The sequence below is a fragment of the Chrysochloris asiatica genome, unplaced genomic scaffold (assembly GCF_000296735.1).
Source record: "Chrysochloris asiatica unplaced genomic scaffold, ChrAsi1.0 scaffold00077, whole genome shotgun sequence".
In the NCBI taxonomy this organism is placed as follows: domain Eukaryota; kingdom Metazoa; phylum Chordata; class Mammalia; order Afrosoricida; family Chrysochloridae; genus Chrysochloris; species Chrysochloris asiatica.
In genome coordinates, this window is record NW_006408595.1 from 8,904,922 (window position 1) to 8,925,219 (window position 20,298).

The 20,298-nt window shown below is 36.9% G+C and overlaps 1 protein-coding gene across 1 annotated transcript in view; it reads left to right on the forward strand.

The window, feature by feature from the left end:
- The window catches only part of TMEM117 (transmembrane protein 117), a 763,946-nt gene that overhangs the window by 361,474 nt on the left and 382,174 nt on the right, over positions 1-20,298 (forward strand). The window contains exons 3-4 of the mRNA XM_006865317.1: positions 14,374-14,473; positions 18,796-18,815. Coding sequence (XP_006865379.1) covers positions 14,374-14,473; positions 18,796-18,815 — 120 coding nt within the window. The remainder of the gene's footprint in view (positions 1-14,373; positions 14,474-18,795; positions 18,816-20,298) is intronic.

Genomic DNA, 20,298 nt, shown 5'->3' on the forward strand with positions numbered 1-20,298 from the left:
TGGAAAATTGGGTGTAATGCTGGACCCATTTGGGGGAGTACTCCTTACTGCCTGAAGGTGTCTGGGTTTTGTAGTGAGGGTGCTTTCAGGGTCAAGAGGAGAGATACGTGAAAAATGAAAAGTGAAAGATGAAAAATCGGTCATACCTCTCCCTTTGCTGCTCCAAGTCTTCTAGAGCTGGGTTGCTGCTTCTGCTTGGCTATTGCCCCGTGCTCCAATCTGAGGACTTCTGGCTGCTGGCCACCATTGATGGGTTAATTCAGAAATCACCTTATTTTGCTTTCACCTGCAGATTTCTTCAACAAGATCTAAAGTTCTACAATTTTTCTGTGGACTACTCTTTCTATGCTTTTTTTTTTTTTTTGGCTTTTGGCATAGGAGTTTTCACTGTCTGTCTTTGCTTTCCTTGCCCCCAAACCAGAAGTCTAGAGCATATTATATCTTCTTATGTTCAACCTTTTATCATTAGTAAGGTTTCCTTTCAATCTACAAGACTGTTTACCTTTAAAAATTAATACTTATTTTAATTCATGTTATCTTTTTCCATTATTTTACTTTTAAATTTTATATAACTTTAGCTTCAGATGTATTTTTCATGTTGTTCTTAAGTGACTAAGTTGGGTCTGACTCATAACCCTGTATAGGGTTTCAAGGAGCAACTGATAAATTTGAACCCCCAACCTCTCAGTTGAAACTGACATTGTGGTCCATGCATTATCCCACAGCACCTCCATATAAATGGATTTCAAATTTATATGTCTTAAAGATATCTTTCTTCTCTCCTGATACTTTTTAATCTGCTTTCTGCCTTGTCTATTTGCTGATAAGTCTTTCATTTTTGTTTTTGGCTTGTTTTCTTCTTGTTCAAGATTTTCAGTACATATATGGTAATTCTGTTCATATTTTTTGTTGTTGTTAAGCAGTGTGGAGTCGGTTCCAACTCATAGTGGCTCTGTATAGGATTTCTGAGGAATGGCTAGTAAGGAGGTTTGAACACCCAACTTGGTAGTTAGTAGTCCAGTGCTTATCTCCCAGTGCCACAGCTGTCTGTTCATATTTGTTGTTGTTGTTAAGTGCCATCGAGTCGGTTCCAACCCATAGCGACCCTGTACAGGGTTTCCAAGGGTGTAAATCTTTACGGGAGTAGAAAGCCTCATCTTTCTCCCGCGGAGCGGCTGGTAGTTTCGAACCGCTGACCTTAAGGTTCGCAGCCCAATTCATAACCACTACGCTACCAGAGCTGTGGGCAATAAAATGCTTGGAAAGTCTCTGTGAATGGAGAGCCTCATTGCCAGGTGAGATTTCAGGAGGATTGTGTGAATTTTGGCTCTGTCATTGGGAAACCCTCCACTGTTAAGAAGTCTTTTGGAGATGGGAAACTGGTTAGTTTTTCTTTTTCTTCTTTTCTCCTCCTCCTTCTTCTTTAGATTAGACTTCTGTCTTTAACCCCAGGAAATAACATTGTGAATAATGGGACTCACAGTTTACTATAAAACTTTGCATCTAAAGTCCCCATTGTCACTGTGTCTCACTCCCTGCCTTAATTTCTCCAGATAGCAAATAACCCATCTTATTTCCAGGTGGAGTGGGGGTTGTTTTCTGGTTTTATTGGCTGGAGGAAGGCACCTGGTGTGGCTACTCAGTAAGCAGGCTTTTCCTGTTTTCAGTTCCACTCTCCCTCTCTCATCTTCAGAATTATTGAGCCTTCAATCCTGAGCATTGTTGCAGTTCAGAGGCACAGTTTAGCATCCTTCTTAATGCAACCTCCCTGGCTTAACATTACAGATAACACTGAAACCCAAGTCAGTCACCATTCATTTTATATTCAAACATTTTCTTAAAATGCCTCGTCTTCTGGCATCTCTTCTCATATACCGCTATTTAATATTTATTGTTACATGTAGTGTCATTTTAATAGATTTGGGAAAAGGGAAAGCACCTAGCCACCCCATCATGTTTAAATATAATCCTGCCTGTAGAGTACTGGTTACATGTGACGTCAATAGCCCCCTGAGAAATAACATTTAAGAGACAGTTGAAGCAAGGATATTGGTTCAAGGACAAAGGGAGTATACATTGAAAAGGAAGGGATTATTCAGTATAAACCAAAAAATGTTTTATTCCTGGCCCCATACACTCACATCTGAGTCCTAAATTAAGAGACTAAGTTACAAGAGCAGGTAATTTAAAAGAAGACTGTGTGATAATCTCCTTGGGAATTTGAGGCTGTGGGGCATCAGCAGCAGTATTGATAGTGGCTTGTGGTGGCACAGGCATAGTGGGGTGGTGACTGAACTCTGGATTTGTAATGTGACATCGGTTAGAATAGTAGTATCTTCATTCCCCTTGTCACAACATCAGCACCTTGAGGTTTTAGCAATACAATGACAATATAAGTAGCATTGGCCAGGACTTTGTTGGAAATCAGTAGAAGTGATAGTGTTGTTGGGACCATTCTTAACACCTTTAGCTATTGGACTTTATTACAGTGAGTCGAAGAAAAGGCCTAAAAGCACAAATTAAACTCTCAAGTAATTAACTGAATTATTTGGGAGGAAGTTGAAGGTCCATAAAAAGTAACAGGGTTGGTGGAAATGTATCTTTACCACATTCTTTTTTTACCCTAGTGTGGTGTGATGCTGCAGATCATGCATGAATTCTTTATTGTTAGATCAAACTACACAATTGCTAGAATTGCACAATGTATTTATGGAGCAAGAAGAGCCATCTCACTTTTAATTCGAAGGGCATTGCTGGGATAAAGAGATGTCCCATGGACTTTAGCATTCATGTTCAGAATGACTGGAGAGCAAAGAGTTTGTGCTATTTAACATATCAATAACATGACATATCTAGAAGATGCTTCAGAGTACTATTTCTGCCAACCCTAATAATTCTTACATTACTGGCAAACTCAATTCTAAGGCTATCCTCTCAGGTTCCTGTGGTCCACTCACCATCTCTCTATAAGTGATGTCATCTTAACTCCATTTGCTGGCTACTTTTGACATGGTTGAAGTTGTGCCTCTGGAACTCTCCTTCCAAAGAATTGGGAAGGTGTAACACAATTACCCCCCACACAAAAGAGGTAAGGAAGACAAGAGGCTAAGTCAGACAAAAGATAGGTAGAATATTTTAATCATAGACTTCATACAGAGATAAGAATGGACTTGCACCTTGTGAAAGAAGAGGGGGTGGAGCACTGAAACAATTTGGCTTTTCTTTATATACTGTACTATCTGGGATTTGAGCTGTACCTTGGTTCAAATGTCTAAGTAGCCAGTATGGGGAATTTGTCCATATATGGTTTCCTTGAGTCTTGTTTTTCAGGTTTTAGCTTATTATTAACATTATTTCCTCCTTGCAATAGTTTCCCCTCTCACCAACCCCTCTTCTCAGGACTTCCTTCTCGCTGAGGCTGGCTTGTTTCTGCTGAGACAGGCTATACACAGAGACATGAGAGTCTCTTCCTTTCCTTGTTCTAACTACCTAACACCTTCTCCTGATGCTCTGTAAGAAAGCTATTAAAAAATCTCTGATTTGTCAGAAACATAGTCTCTGTTCTCACCAAGCTACACTTTATCTGCCTTTATTGTGGCAATATATTATTTTTTGTCAACATTTTTAATTTCAAAATCAGGCTTTGTATTAGCTAGCAAGAAGATGTTTCCTCCTTAACTAGCTTTTTATTTGTGGAATGCATGTGGATATATATTCTCTTGCTGTTGCCACTCATGTGACATCTCATGAAATGGGCACACATTCTAACAGATAGGTGTTAACTAGACTATGTATATACTTTTTTTCTAATTGTGGAAAGAAGAACTATTACCTTTATTACATTTATTAAATTTGTAGGTGTAAATAGTACATTAAGATTTGAACTGAACTCTTGCCATGGCCTTTGGCAATGATATGAATAGTGGATACAAATACATTTATCCTTTTTCTTATTAATTTGAATTTGAAAATCAAGTTCATTGGTCACATTTCTTACAACAATTTAGTGCCATTCCTTTGTAAAAGGGTTAAAGTATTGTATTATTAAACTAGAAAAAAATGCTCAAAATCACGTTTTTAGGCTCTAACATCTTTTCTTGGAGTAATAGTTATAACTCTTTTCATTATAACTGTCAGAAACTCAATCAAGTTATATTAGGTTATTAGGAAGTGACAGAGTTGTCTCATGGAATCCAAAGTGCAAGCATATGGATCTCAGAAAGATAGAGACTTTCACATACCTACATTCTACTGCACAAGACCTTTTTAAAGTGTTGAGGAGCAATGATGTCAGCTTGAGGACTAAGGTGCACCTGACCCAAGCAATGATATTTTCAATAACTTCACGTGCATGCGAAAGCTGGACAGTTAATAAGGAAGACCATAGAAGAATTGATGCTTTTGAGTCATAGTGTTGGAGGAGAATATTGAAAGTGTCATGGGCTGCCAAAAGAACCAACAGATTTATTTTGGAAGAAGTGCAGCCAGAGTGCCCCTTGGAGGCCAAGATGGTCGAACTTCATCTCTCATACTTTGGACACATTGTCAGGAGGGACCAGTCTCTGGAGAAGGATATCATGTTTGGTAAGGTGGACAGTCAGAGAAAAAGAGGAAGACCCTCAGCGAGATGGATTGGCAAAGTGGCAGCATCAATGGACTCAAGTGTGGCAACAATTGTGAGGTTGGCCCAGGATTGGACAGTGTTTCGTTCTGTTGTGCATAAGGTTGCTATGAGTCGGTACTGACTTGATAGCACTTAACAACAACAATGTTCTTTCTTACTTTTCTTCCCTCTTTTGCACTAGTCAGCTGCCTGGATCTTCTCTCTCCCTCTGCTCCTCCCCTTCTTTCTTTCTTGCTGCAGGCATTTTTCCATAGAGCACAGAGTTATCAACAACCATAAGCTGCTTTTTATCTAACCACCTGGAAAAAGATTTCTTTCTTTCTCTCTTAGAATCTTAGTTCTAAATTACTGGAAAAGGAAATTTTAGGATGTCATCAAATTTGGATATCACTGTACATATGGTCTCCTTAAATTTATTCTTGTAACTCTGTGGGTTGGGGATGAATGGGCCAGGAGGGAGGAAATTATTAGGCAAGAGGTGTTTGGCAGTAATCCAGGAAGTGACCATTATGTCTAGGGTGTTTTTTTCTTTTCCCTGGGAATTTAGAAATTTACAAATACCTGATCATGCTTTAGTATATAATAAGAGATAAGGAAACATTTGTTTATGTTTAAATCCACTAAATAATGGATTTAAAATAAGGCAAAAGCAGTGTGGCAAGACCTGGGGACTCTTGGGCCCAGAGTCAGTGACATAACCACAGAGGACTAGAGTGGAGAGTGAAGCATCCAGCTGATAACAAAGAGGGCATATGCACAAGAACACCCACACTTGCAGATAAGACCCACTTGACCTGGATTCAATGACTGGATGATCAGAACTCAACTAGAAGAAGAAAGAAGAGGAAAAAAAGAGTAATCTGATACAATTTCATGAATTTGACCTACACCTATGGATGCAGTAGTTCAAAAGAGGGAACAAATCTTTACAGCGAGGATCATTCCCACCCCCTCCATACACAGAGGTGACAGGGATGGGCAACTTGGACATTGGCTACCCAAAATGGGGGAGCTTCAAAGGCAAGAAGTGACTGGCTTACAAGCTTTCAAGAGGGAACATAGATCCAGAGAGTGTGGAGGAAGGTAGACTCTCCACTGAGTAGTATCCTATCTGTCTGGCTGGGGCTGATGAAAGGAGATGTGGGTAGATCTCTTGTGATACAATAGTGAATAATTGTTATCAGGATTGATTGTAAGAGTTGGAAATGCAGACGTTTTGTAGTAAAAGGAGGGGAGTGATTGACTTTACAGTCTATGAGCAGAGGTCCCTGGGACCATCAAGGGAGAAGAGCAGAGAGTGGGACCCTACCCAGAGAAGCAGTGGCACCAGAGATGGAGGCAGAGACGATGACATGAAGAGATGGAGCGGCTGGGGACTTTAGACCCAGAAAGGGAGAGGGGCTGTGTGCTGATGACTGGGGGGCAGGCTTGCAGGGTATACCCTTTGGTTGGTGGATGATGTATGGAGGGAATTATAACCATGGCAAAGAAACAATATATGATAGGATGAATGTAAAGCTAATGTTCTCCCATGTAAACTATCACATAATTCACAATAAAACATTTGAAAAAATAATAAAATAAGGCGGACACATATCTAATAGAAATTCTCATGTTGCTAGAAGGGTTCTTGATTGAAAACGAGTCCTTTTTTCTCTTCTCCACATCACTGGTGTGTAAAGTTTCTGCAATAATTTGAGAGAGGCTTTAAAATTCAGGTTGTCACTTAACAAAAGTAACATGAGAACACTAATGGATAAAAGACTAACAATATAATCTTTCTAAGGAGAGATTTAGATAGAGTTTCTGAATATATGATAGATGTAAATTAGCTACATATGGAAAGGATTAAACATTGGGGAACATTATTGAGTAGCCATGAGGAAGAGTCTAAAAGGTGGTTGAACTCATATACTAAAGAAAATAAAAAAGAAAAAGGAAAAGTAGAGATGGGAGAAGAAGAGAAGAAAAATCATGTCTTCTTAAAAAAAAATAATAATTATACAAGGGCTTTGGATCTGATAATTTTGTATGGCTAGAAAGGCAGTCTCATTTTGTAGGTTTTCAGCTGATAATGTGTAGTTTCCAGCAAAAGTCATTTACTGTTTTTATGTCCTGTGTTTTCATTTAATCATTTCTAGTATATTTTGATCTCTTAACATCCATGAAAATTTACCTTTATTGACATGTTATTGTTAATTCCCATTGTGTCAGTTCTGACCCATAGTAACCCTGTATAGGGTTTCCAAGAAGTGGCTGGTGAGCTTGAACTGCTGACCTTGTGGTTCAAACCAACATTGCAGTCCAGTGCATTAACCCATAGCACCACATCCCCATTGGGTTAACCTACATTAACCCATAGCACCACAACCCAATTGCTATCAAGTCATTTCCAACTCACACTCATTAAAATTAGACTTCTCTTACTCTGAATGACATCAGACCCACATCTACATGTTATTTTATAATTGTTTAATAGTGTAGAGGGAAGAACCATTATATAGTAGGATAAATTAAGTAATGTCTTCTGGCTCAGCCTGCAATTCACTTTTTCTCCCCCCCCCTTTTTTTTTATGTTTTATTGTGAATTATGTGATAGTTTACATGGGAGAACATTAGCTTTACATTCATCCTATCGTATATCGTTTCATTGCCATGGTTGCAATCCCCTCCATGCATCATCAATCAACCAAAGGGTACCCTGCAAGCCTGCCCCCTGGTCATCAGCACACAGCCCCTCTCCCTTTCTGGGTCTAAAGTCCCCAGCTGCTCCATCTCTCTATGTCATCGTCTCTGCCTCCATCTCAGGCATCACTGCTTCTCTGGGTAGGTTCCCTGCAATTCACTTTTGCAATAATGTAAATTGGTGGAAGTTTATTATTTACATTTTATCTGAATAGTTGTAAACACATAAGATATTATTTACCAAAAAAAAAAAAAAAAATGTGATTATGTTAGTGTGAAATTACTTTTAGATTATTTGTGACTCAATAGATTTCCCTGAGAATTTATTGGAGTTTTTTTTTTTAGCAATAGACACAGGCTTTTAAAAACTTTCCCCTATTATTTTGTCAATTACTTTTCCAAAGACATATTAAGTGTCCTTTGGTTGTGTTTGTTTTACCCATTAGTAGTAGAGACAAACCCACTTTAGACATCTGATTATACTGCGTATTCCTGGAATGTCTGTACACATGAGAGGAACAAAAATTGAAGGAAGGAAGAAACTTGATGCATAGCCAGAATTCTGTAACTTTAAAATTAGAACAGAAATAATATTGTTATTTAACCTTGTAAACATCTAAATTTGATTTTAAGGGGCAAATAACAAATGTAGGTGGGTAAGTCAAAAAGTATAGCTACTAGGATTCCAGTTCATACATTCATAGGTTTAATCCAAACAAAATGTACTTAAACATGTCTCTGAGATCATTGGATGGTGTCAGCAAGTCCTCTCAGTAACACACATCTTAGTGTTGTTAGAATGCGTGTCATCAAAAAAAAAACAAAAACGAAAGTCCAATCAAAACAATGTCTTCTGATGAGATCAATTGAAGGTATGGAAATCAGCTCAGAAATTTAGGATGATATTTTGTGTGTTTTTTAATTTTTATTTTATTCCAAAGGCGTAATATTGATAGATTTTTCTGGAAAGACACACGACAATTACAAAGACTTATTATGAAAAAGTTTTTAAAAACTGAAAACTGCTTAGGTGAGAAAAGGGCCAGGAAAATTGCTCCAAGGAATTTTGTACCTGCTTCTTCTTCCAGGGTAGCAAGAGCTGTCCTATAAGAATAACCTTATCCCATTTACCCTGCTACCCTGATAGTGACCTTAAGACTTCTTTTTGTTCCCCAAATTCAAAGAACACTTTAAAGGAACATGATTTGTATCCCTCAAGAATGCCAAAATTGCCATTTTATTGTGATGTAAATTGGAGAGCTCAGAGGTTTTTTGAGAAGGGTTGTTGCACCATTAAGTCAGTTTGATTCATAGCAACTCTGTAAAGGGTTTCTGAGGTGGTTAGAGAGATTAAAACACCACCTTCAGAATTAGTATAGAACTAACTGTTAAGATTTATTAAGAAACAATAGCTTCACATTTTGATATTTGTGTTTAGTAAATGTTTCTATGATTTTGTTGTAATAGTTTTTTACTTAACCCTCATAGCTTGGCAGGTTCATTTGAAGGGTGGTGGTGGTGGTGGTTATGTGCCACTGAGTAGATTCTGACTATAGCAACTCTGTACAGGGTTTTTGGTGCTGTAAACCTTTACATGAGCAGAAAGCTTCATCTTTTGTCCTCATTTGAAGAGTTGTTAAGTACCGCCAAATCAGTTCTGACTCATAGAGACCCCTGTATAAAGTTTCTGAGGAGTCGCAGGTAGATTTGAATTCAACTCTATCTATAATCTTACACATATATTCCTTATAGAAATTAGAGAAATTGAATTGCTAAAGTTATGAAATGTTGGTTGATATCTTATCATTGAGCATTGTTAAATAAGGATACAATTTTAACCATCCCAGCTTACTTCTAACAGCTGTTTGCAATATTCTAATCTCTTATTGATCCAAAATCCATGGCTTCATCTACTAGGTCTTACCTGAAAGATCCTTATACCTGTATTCATTACCAACACCATCTTTCATAGCCAAAAAATAATAATTTCAATCAAAAATAGTAAAGTATGATAATTTGGATTTGATTATTGACTTGGATTATAAACTGTTAATCATTTAATTATAGACACAGATTGAGAAAATGATAATATAATGATTTTAGGTTTAATTCCTGACAGTTTGTACTGTCTTTTTTTCAACTTAATTGTCTTAGGAGCACTTACAATTTTTTTTCTTTTTTCTTTTGTCTTAGTTTAATGGAGGCTTGTAGTCATGTTAATTCAATTCCTTATCCATGATTTACTTGTGTATGAGGCCCCCTGTCTTGTTAATTTTGCCCATAAATGACTGGGGGAGACAGCTGTAACATTATGAATCCAGCTGGCCACAAATAGATTTTTAGTGAAGCATGAATCCATATTGGTTTGGTGATTTATGTTTACTGCCTTCTGTTTCAACTTATGGAAAGACTCAACCCCTAAATCACCTGGTTTTGACTATATCCACTTTTATATGAATAATAGACTCAAGTGTATTGGAACTTTGGTTGTTAACAATGAAGACATTCAATTGTTAGTAAATTCATTATGTGATAGTTTTATTGACAGTTTAGCCCTTGTTAGAGTTTGTTTAGATTAGGATCATTTAGCACATAGGTTTCACTAGATATGAGAGTCTTGATAGCATATCTTTACAGGCTCTTTGATAGTTATGAGCCTTTGTTATTTACTGTATTTTGGATTTCCCACACATTTTCTTATGAATTAGATGGTTACACTTGAAATATCAAGACAAAATAAAATGAAATTACAGTCTGAAAAAAAAAGGAATTACTTAGTATCTCTAAAGGTAGAGACTATCTCAATGGTCAATTTACCTGGAAGACTAGAAGAACTATGCATAGTGGAAATAACTAGCTAAAATACAAATGAAACGAACAAATGATCTATGAATAGTTGAAATAAGCAAAAGTACAACTTTAGAGGTGCCTCCTGTCAAAATATAGTTCTAAATCACTGACTTCCTAAAAACCATTGAGTGCAAAGCTCCACTATTCAATTTTGATAGGGTTCAATGTGATATTTAAACTGGTAAAGTGGAGGGTCAGTGAAAAAGAGGAAGACCCCCAAGAAGATGGATTGAAAGAGTGACGGCAGATATGGGCTCAAGCATGACAACAACTGTGAGGGTGGCACAAAACCTGGCAGTGTTTTCTTCTATTGTGCACAGGGTCACTATGAGTTGGAACCGACTTGATGGCACCCCAAAACAACAACAAAATAGCTGATATAAATGTATGCAGACTTTGTCCTTTATAACATGAGTAGAAAATACTGAAATTAATGTTAATGGAAATGCAAACTAATCAACCAAATCTGATTTTTTTTTTTGCTGAGTGCTTTGCATATTTGTAATATTTCCTCTTATTCATCCAAAATATCACTCTTTATTGCCATTCTTCACCTGGGAAATTTCTTTAAATATATTAGTAATTTCATAAATTATCCATGCCATCCTGTCTGCACTGTTATCATGACATCTATTAATTCCTATATTTTGCAGCCATGGAGAAGGAGGAAAGTTTTTAAAATGTCATCCTGATGTATATGAGTAAAGGACTGGTATTAACACTGTGGGTTAATGCGCTGGATGGCAAAGTCAGTGATACAAGCTCACCAGCCACTCCTCAGAAATCCTATACAGAGTCGCTATGAGCCAAAATTGACTCCATGGCATTTAACAACAACATGCTGCAGTCAAGGGAATGTAGTTGAAGAAAATAAAGCAAACAAAGCAATTTAAAATATTATTCTTGTCTCCCTTTGTAGTAAAATCTTCAGTAATTCAATCTCGTTTTATTGCTGTTTCTAGGATTTTATATAAGCATCAGTCTACCCATGTCACATAAGAATGAATATGAATAATTTGTCCCACTTTAGTCATTCATAGATTAAACAAATGTCTATTGATAAATTATTATATACAGGAAGTGTTCTAGGTGTTGTGGGTTCAACAGTGAACAAATTAGCAAAAATAGCCCCCTCTGTTCATGCAATTTATTGACTCATTTTAGATATTGTGTTTTCTGTTGGTTTTCAGTGATATGGCCCTGTACCTTAATATCCTGGTCACTTTTGAATGACTGTAGGATGTCATGTATAAAATATGTAGAAGACTCGGATGATAATCATATTCTTCCAGAAATGGTTCACCCTCTCCTCTGTTGAGGGTAAACAGTGAAAGCTGATCACGTTGATCCAGTCCTGGATCAACTGGGTAAAGGCTTATGTTAGTCTTGCCAAGGTTTCATCCATCTCTGGTTTGTTCTGCTTTTAGAGTATCTCCCTGCATAACTCCATTTTTTCCTGGGCTACATCTGGCAGATTCTGAACTGTAATTGTTTTCTCATCACAGTGAAGCTGCAAACCTTCACTCTGCCCTTCAGAGACTTTCTGCTCAGTTCTTTAACCTCCCTCTTGCACAAGGTCAGAGTTTGGTAAATAAGCCAACTGTGCGTCATGTTCCCTTCTGGATTTTTCCTTTCGCTAGGATCTTGCCTCCTTAAGTTTCCAATGTGATCTCTTCAGTCCATTAAAACTGACCTCTGCCTAGGCAAAGATCAGGTTCTTATCTTCTGGTCTTGCAACATCTCCATAGAAAAAGCAGTTAAGCTTTTTTATTTAGTACCTTGACCTCTCTAATCCTTCCTGCCTCATGAGCTCTCCGATGTCTCTAAACAATTATTTTTTTGGTAATTTCTATAGCTTAGAAATGCTTTTTCTTGACTGCATCACTGATGTTGCAAGCTTACCCATACCACTTCTATTTTTAAATACTAAAATAAAAGTTTGGTGCTATCTCTTACACATGTTAATACAATCATATGGAATATACCCTGACATTTCTACTCTACCACATGTGTTCTATAACTAATTTGAAAAGTTACCAGGTAGGACCTTGGCATTGAACAGATTCTTCAAAATGCGTGTCATCGAAAGAGCTGTACAATTAATTATCTTTGTTCAGGAGCAGTTCAGTGACAGTGGTACTGAAGTTAAGACTTGTACTGATAGTGACTAACTGTTCATCACATTAATCTGGGAACTTTTAAGTAGGTTGCTGCTTTGATTGATGAACCATCAATATGAGTAGTAGTACAAACTTTGAGGCAGCTCTATGGAGCTACAGCCTCTGGATGCAACTGTTGACTTATGAATTATCCTCAAAGGAAATACACCTTTGTCTGCATTGTCTAGTAAAATACAATGTAGACACTGTGGTTTTCATATCTCTACTAGCATTTATAGGAAGAAGATAAAGAACAGTGTTTAAATGCTTGATTTTGGAGTCAATCAGATTTGGATTAAAATGTTATCCATTTATTATATGCTTGACTTTGTAAACTCTGCAAAACCACACTTCCATATTTGTGAAATAGGGATAATACTACATTTCATTTTGTTAATAAGAGAGTTGATGGAGACACTGTTCTTAAAGTGCAAGTCACGTTGTAAACATCAATCCATGGTATATTGTAAGTGTGTGGGTGTGGCACTGTGGATTAATGTGCTGGATTTAAAAGTCAGTTTGAACCTCAAATTCGGTGGTTCAAGCTCACCAGCCACTCCTCAGAAACTGTATACAGGGTTGACATGGGTCAGAACTGACTCTATGGCACTTAACAAAAACAAGAAATAAAATTTTGGCCTATTACTGAAGCCTTTGGAATTGTTGTGCAAAGTACAGTTGTATAGAGTTTCCAAGGAGCAGCTGGTGAGTTTGAACACCAAACTTTCTGTTCAAACTGACTTGTAGTCCAGTGTTCGTTCTACAGTGCCACACCAGGACTCTGAATGAGAGACTCAGAATTTTGGGGTAAGGCCTTGAAGATAACAGAATTTCCAATGAGGTGAATGATCTTGTAGAGAAATAATTGTTTAAGGAGTTCATAAATTTGATTTTGTTGCTAAATAAAACTATTTAAATATGTTTTTATCTTACAATTAACAAACTATCTGAAACAATTAAAAAAAAACTCAGCTGGAGATGGTTTCTTCATTAATGTGCTTATTCATAGTTTTAGTAGATGAATAAAGAAAATACCATTATTTATAGTAGGTTGTATTAAAGTTATCTAGGAAGGATGGAGTTTAGCTAATACTCAAAATTATAAAGGCATCATTATGTATGAGAAAAGGAACAGCATTTAAACTAAAAAAAAAAAAAGGAATAAAATAACTGGAGTTAAGTAAAAAAAGGAGAAGAAATGTTGATTCCTAAGCACCATTCATTAGTTTCATGGACAAGTTAGGTGATCTACCTGAGGTCCAACTTTCTCAGAAAAAATTGTGATGGTAAAAATGACATTTAGGGTTTCCTTGAATGTCAAATGAGAAAATAAAAATCATTAGTAAGCAGTAGCCCTGGTCTTATCATTGGTATTTCCTGGCCTGCTAAACATCCCCTCCTGACTGTATTTGAGCTGTACAGAAAATATATCAGTATTAAACAAGCAAACAAGAATTTGCTATGCAAAAAGGAAATGATAAATCTCCCAGTTATTGTTATTAAATAATGATTTAAACCACATATATGTGAATTAAATTTGATATTGCTTCACTGTGTGGAAATTTTTTCTCAAATACTGACATTATTCTGAGCAATATTTAAATATGATATTCTATCTAAAAGCCTAGTCCCAGTACTTTTTCAATAGTTTTGGCTTGACAGAACTGAGAGAAAGTTAGCTCTTCTTTTCCCTTTCAAGTGACTCTAATTCAAGAAATAGTTCCACTTTGCTCATACTTGAGTGAGCATGAAATGTAGCCTTTTCTGAGTATTTCTTTTTGATTTTCCAAAAGCTGTTATCAGTCTTACAGCTCAAAAATGAAACATACATGGTAATTGGTGTAGCCACATTCAATCTTCAAATCTAATTGGAACTGACCCAGACAGCCTCAGAGCTCTTCTTAGCCTTTTAGATTTGTAAGCATTTGTGATGAGACAAAAGCAAAAAATGTTTGTTGAGAGGGAGGAAAGTCCCTTTGCATGCTGCTGAATCAGAATGCTTTAACTATGTGGCTCTCTAAGTCTGGACAATGTCTTATGTGTTTGTTTCCACAGAGCATACATCATTACAGACTACATGGGCATCCGAAATGAAAGTTTCATGAAATTAGCTGCAGTAGGGACCTGGATGGGGGACTTTGTCACAGCTTGGATGGTAAGATTTTAACTTCACCGATTTTAAACAAACATCAAATGGAAGACATGTTCCTAATGTTGAACAGACAATGCTTTTGGTTACATAAAGTAAAATAATTACTGCTCTTTCCAGTGCAACAGACTTATGAGTACAGACAAATCCAGTGATTACATACAATATCTGTGGACCACAGGGAAAAGAAATCAATGCCACTAGAATATTTGTAATGACTCTCCAGAGGATGTACTTATTTATAAACATACATACATATAGTTATAAGCACAAATGGGGTGCAGAATGTGGAAAAATGAAACTAAAAGATAATGGAATTTTTTCCACGAATTTTTGAGGTCCCCTCCTATATATGGTCACACAAATAATGTTGTTGTTAAGTACCGTTGAAGCCGTTCCAACCTATAGCCACCCTGCATAGGGTTTCCCAGGAGCAGCTGGTGGGCTTGAACTGCTGACCTTGTGGCTTCAACTGACTTTGCAGTCCAGAGCATTAACCCACAGCTCCACTCCAGGACTCACATTCCAAAAATTAGAAAAGTCTTCTCTGTGGAGTTATGATAATTCTATGAAGATTGTTTTTGACGTGTGCAGTTTTCAAGTAAGGAATGTTGTCTGGTCTCTCTCAACAGGTCATATGAAGCTTCTTTAAGGATTTAAAAAGCAATTTTATACATTTATTTTCATCACTGAACCTTAATGGTAACAAAGAGTTTAAGAGCTGCTTGTTTTTTTATCTCTTTTGACATGGTTGTTGTTGTTAAGTGCCTTCAAGCTGGTTCCAAGTCAGTTGCTTTGAATCGGGTTTCCAAGGAGTGGCTGGTGGGTTTGAATCACCAACCTTGTGGATAGTAGTCCAGTGCTTATCCTACACCAGCACATCAGGACTTCTGGCATGATTGTTGTTTGTTAAGTGCCATCAAGTCGGTTCCAACTCATAACAACCCTATATAGGGTTTCCGATGAGCGGCTGGTGAGCTTGAATTACCTTGTGGTTCAACAAACTGAACTTGAAGTCCAGTGCTTTATCCTATCCTTATCAGATGAGTTCAGCATAAAAACTAACTTCTGTTTTAACTATTCATTAATTAAGCTGAAATACACTATGTAAAAAACCCTAGATCCATTGAATGGGTAAGACAACTTCAGAGTGAAATAACATAACTCCTATAAAGACTGAACACTCTAACCTTCATCAACATTTTCCATAAGTAAAAACCAAAATAAAGTCCACTGCCATCGACTAAATTCCAATTCTTAGAAATGACCCTATATAGGATTTCTGACACTGTAAATTTGTATGGGATACAGTACCTTGGATTTACTTGATATGGCCTTTCTATTCAAATTCTTCTTAATTCCCACCAAATGATTGGGTGACACCATGCAAATAGGGTGTGCAGGACTCTAATGCAAGGACTGGTTAGTTTTACCATTCCACTAAGTCTAAAAGGTGCCATCAAAGAAGCAGAGACAAATGATGCCAGAACAATAAGAAGAGCATGAGCAGAGAGACTGGGAGATCCCTACCTGGAAAAGCGGTGATAGCAGAGGCACTGGCTTCTGGGTCAATGGATGGAGTAAAGTTAAATGCCTACTGACAGAAGGCTGTCTTTCAGAATGTACCTTTTGGACACTGAGGAATCAGCTTTAGGTGATTTTGAGTTGTATTATTATTCCCACTTGTGAAACCAGAGGAAGTTAGACTTGGTCTCCATGTTTTTTTTGCAAGGGAGCAGACAGCCTTTTCTTTCTCCCCTGGAGTGCCTGGTGGGTTTGGTACTGCCAACCTTTCAGTCACCAGCCACAGTTCCACCAGGGATCATTGCAATGAGTTCTAATTACCGTTATCTTCCCATTTGTTTAAAAATGAGTAAAATGTATTCAAAGATTATTCTCAATTTAAACATGTCCTGGATACAGAGGGTAGATTTTCACATCACAGTTACTGCTGTTTCTATTACTAGCTTTGCTAGTGTTTTCAGGGTACAGGAAGAAGTTCTGTATTTATTGTTATACTGTGATCATCCTCAAAGTCTCAACTAACCCCAAAATAATTTGTACAGTCTGTATTTGAACCTTCTCCCACCCCTGTTTATTTTTCAAATGTTAACAGAATAAATTACCCAAGGTAGCTCATCCCATAAACTTTAAAATCTAAATTGAAAATGTTTTCTTTTATTTGTAATCATTAGAAATGAAAATTAAACTTGAGTCAGACATTGAGGCCATACTGCCTCATGTCCAAATTGTCCATTTCTCTTGGAGAAAAAAGCAAACAAAAACTATTTGGAAGGAATACATAAACTTTGAAATTCCCTTGACATTTGAGATGATGCTTTTTGAAGGCTGTCTTATTAATTATAGACTTTGATTTTTATTTAAAAACATTTTTTGAGTATGTTTTTGATCAGATTTACACAACAGTTTAGGTTTCCATTCAACAATTTCTATATAAGTTGTTCAGTGACGCTGGTTATGTTCTTCATAATGTACGAGCATTCTTAGTTTTTCCATTCTGGTTATTCCATTTCCATTAATTCAGTCTCCCTGTACCCTTATATTCTCATATTTATTTTAAAGTGATTATTGACCATTTTTATTCAGATAAGTATAGCTGTTATCTTGATGCCATTTTATGAAGTAAAATAAACATGGAAAAGAGAATTTGATCAAATGTTCAAAAATCTGGATTCTTTAGCTGACCTTTCCACCTCTGCTTTGTCCTTCAACCAATGATTTATGAAAGAACTTCAAAAAGTTCATATAAAATTGAATAAAGAGATGATGGAATTTTTCCAGGAACTTTTGAAGCCCCCTCATATAATACTCTGAACTTACATATTTCTTAAATGAATGTAACAATTTCTCCCTGTGTTATAGGTTTGAAATATTTTGTTGTTGTTATTCAGTGCCATTGAGTTGGTTCAGATTCTTAATGACCCTGCATAGTGTCGTACTTCTTAAAATGGTAAAAGTATAAAGTAGACATACAAGCTTTATTGTTATTGCGGTCATGTTTTTGGGCCCTGATTCCCTTGGCAAGGATTCCTGGTGGAATTATCAGTTGAGTGCTTGGAAGCTAAATGAAAGGTTGACTACCTGAATTAACTCAGTGGCTCCATGGAAGAAAAGACATGTCAATCTTTTACATATAGTCTAGAAAACATCTTGGGCAGTTATTTTCTGTCATATGAGATCACTATTAGTCAAAATCAACTTAGCAGCACCTGACAACAACAATCCCCTTGGCCTAGTCCAGCCCCTTGAGGAGACAGCAAGGGCAGAGGATCAAATCAAGCCTCAGACTATCTAAGCTTCCAACATTTAAATGGAGACCAGGAGTGTGAGCCTCCCATTTTATCCTAGTCCTGGGGTCCATTGGGTCTGGAGGTTCCGTCCAATCACCAGTGCTGGAATAAACTAAAAAAACATGGATAGAATTCCTCCTGATTTGTACCTAACATTGACCCTGAGAATGGGATGTAGGTACTTATTCTGCAATATGCATGGTCAAGGCAGCCATTTTATATATAATCATTTTTTCTCCTTTTATGTCACCGTTATTTGTCTCTGATCCAGTTCCCTCCAACTACTCTCCATAATTTTTAAGTTAATTGTTAAGATAATTAAAAAATGGTTGCAATAGTACATCATCAGGTAACTTCCAGAAATTCACGCTGGATTCAGAAGAGAATGTGGAACAAGGGATAACATAGCAAATTCCAGAAGGATCTTGGCTGAAAATAGAGAATACCAGAAGGATGTTTACTTGTGCCTTCTGGACTATGCAAAGGTTCTCAACTGCTTGGATCATTACAAACTATGGTTGATATTGTTGAAAGGGTATTCCATACACTTTATTGTGTTTATGAGGAACATGTACATAGATCAAGAGGCAGTCATTAGAAGAGAACAAGGAGATACAGAATAGTTCAAAATCAGGAAAGGTGTGCACCAGGGTTGTATCCTTTCACCATACTTACTCAATCTGTATGCTGAGAAATAATCTGAATAGGAAGATTATAAGAAGAGGAATAGGATATCAGGGTTGGAAGTAGACTCATTAATAACCTGTGATATGCAGATAATATGTTGTTGTTGTTGTTAAGTGCCATCGAGTCAGTTCCGACCCATAGCGACCCTGTACAGGGTTTCCAAGGGTGTAAATCTTTACGGGAGTAGAAAGCCTCATCTTTCTTCCGCGGAGCGGCTGGTAGTTTCGAACCGCTGACCTTAAGGTTCGCAGCCCGATTCGTAACCACTACGCTACCAGAGCTCCTTTACTTAATGAAAGTGAAGAGGACTTACAATATTTACCAATGAAGATCAAAGATTACTGCCTTCAGTAATATATGGTATATATGGGTTGCACCTCAATATAAAGAAAACAAACATCCTGACCATTGGGCCAATAAATAACATCATGATAAATGGAGAAAAGACTGAAGTTGTCAAAGACTTCACTTGGCTTCAATCCACAATCAATACTTATGTATGCATCAGTCAAGATATCAAACGATGTATTGTTTTAAAGTGTTAAAGAGCAAAGATGTCAGTTTGAGGTCTAAGGTATGCCTGATGCAAGACATGGTATATTCAATAGCCTCAGACTTGTGTGAAAATCAGACAATGAATAAAGCAGTCTGTTCTACCATGACCTCCTCACCACCTGGATCTCTATAACTATACTTTTCCCATACTTTGCTTTTTAGTTGTCCTGATCGTATACTGATATCCTATATCCCTGTTTTAAGCCTTGTAGTTTTGCTATGTTCTGGACTTCTCCTTATCTAGATTGAGGTCAAGAGGGTGTGGCCCTTTCATATGTCAATTTCTGGTTGTTGTCTGATATTGTTGGTTCTCAGTCCAAAGAACTCCCTTTAGTATGTTTTGAAGTGCTGGCTTGGCTTTTACAAAATTCTTTAATTTCTGTTTAGCATGAAATGTTCTAATTTTGCTGTCATATTTGATGGACAATTGAGCTGGGTATATGCTTCTTGGTTGGTAGTTTTTTTACTTTTAGAGTTTTGTATATGTCTTCCCAATGCCTTCTTCTTTGCATGGTTTCTGCTGAGAAATTAGAGCTCAACCTTATTGGCTTCCCTCAGTAGGTAACATTCCTTTTTTTCCTAGCTGCTTTCAGGATTCTTTCCTTATCTTTCATTTTTGATAGTTTGATAATGATATGTCTTAGTGATTTTTTTTGGAGGCATGTTTACCCGTGCTTTTTTGACTATTCAAAGGCTTTTGATTGTGTGGATCATGACACACTATGGACAACATTGCAAAGTATGAGTATTCCCAGAACACTTAATTATGCTCATGGGGAATCTGTACATGGACCAAGAGGAAGTTGTTCAAAAAGAACATGGTACACTGAATGGTTTAAAATTAAGAAAGGTGTGTGACAGGGTTATATTCTTTTACCATACTTATTCAACCTGTATGCTGAGCAAATAAGCCAAGAAGAAAAAGGTGGCATAAGGATTGGAGGAAGACTCATTAACAACCTGTGGTATGTAGATGACACAACCTTGCTTGCTGAAAGTGAAGAGGACTTAAAATATTTACCGATGAAGTTCAAAGACCACAGCCTTCAGTATGGATTGCATCTCAATGTCAAGAAAACAAAAATCCTCACCACTGGACCAATAAACAACCTTCTTATAAATAGAAAAGATTGAAGTTCTTAAGGACTACATTCTTCTTGGATCAACTATAGACACTCACAGAAGCAGTAGTCAAGAAATCAAGTGACTTATTGCCTTAGGCAAATCAGCTGCACAAGACCTTTTTAAAGTATTGAAGAACAAAGATGTCAGCTTGAA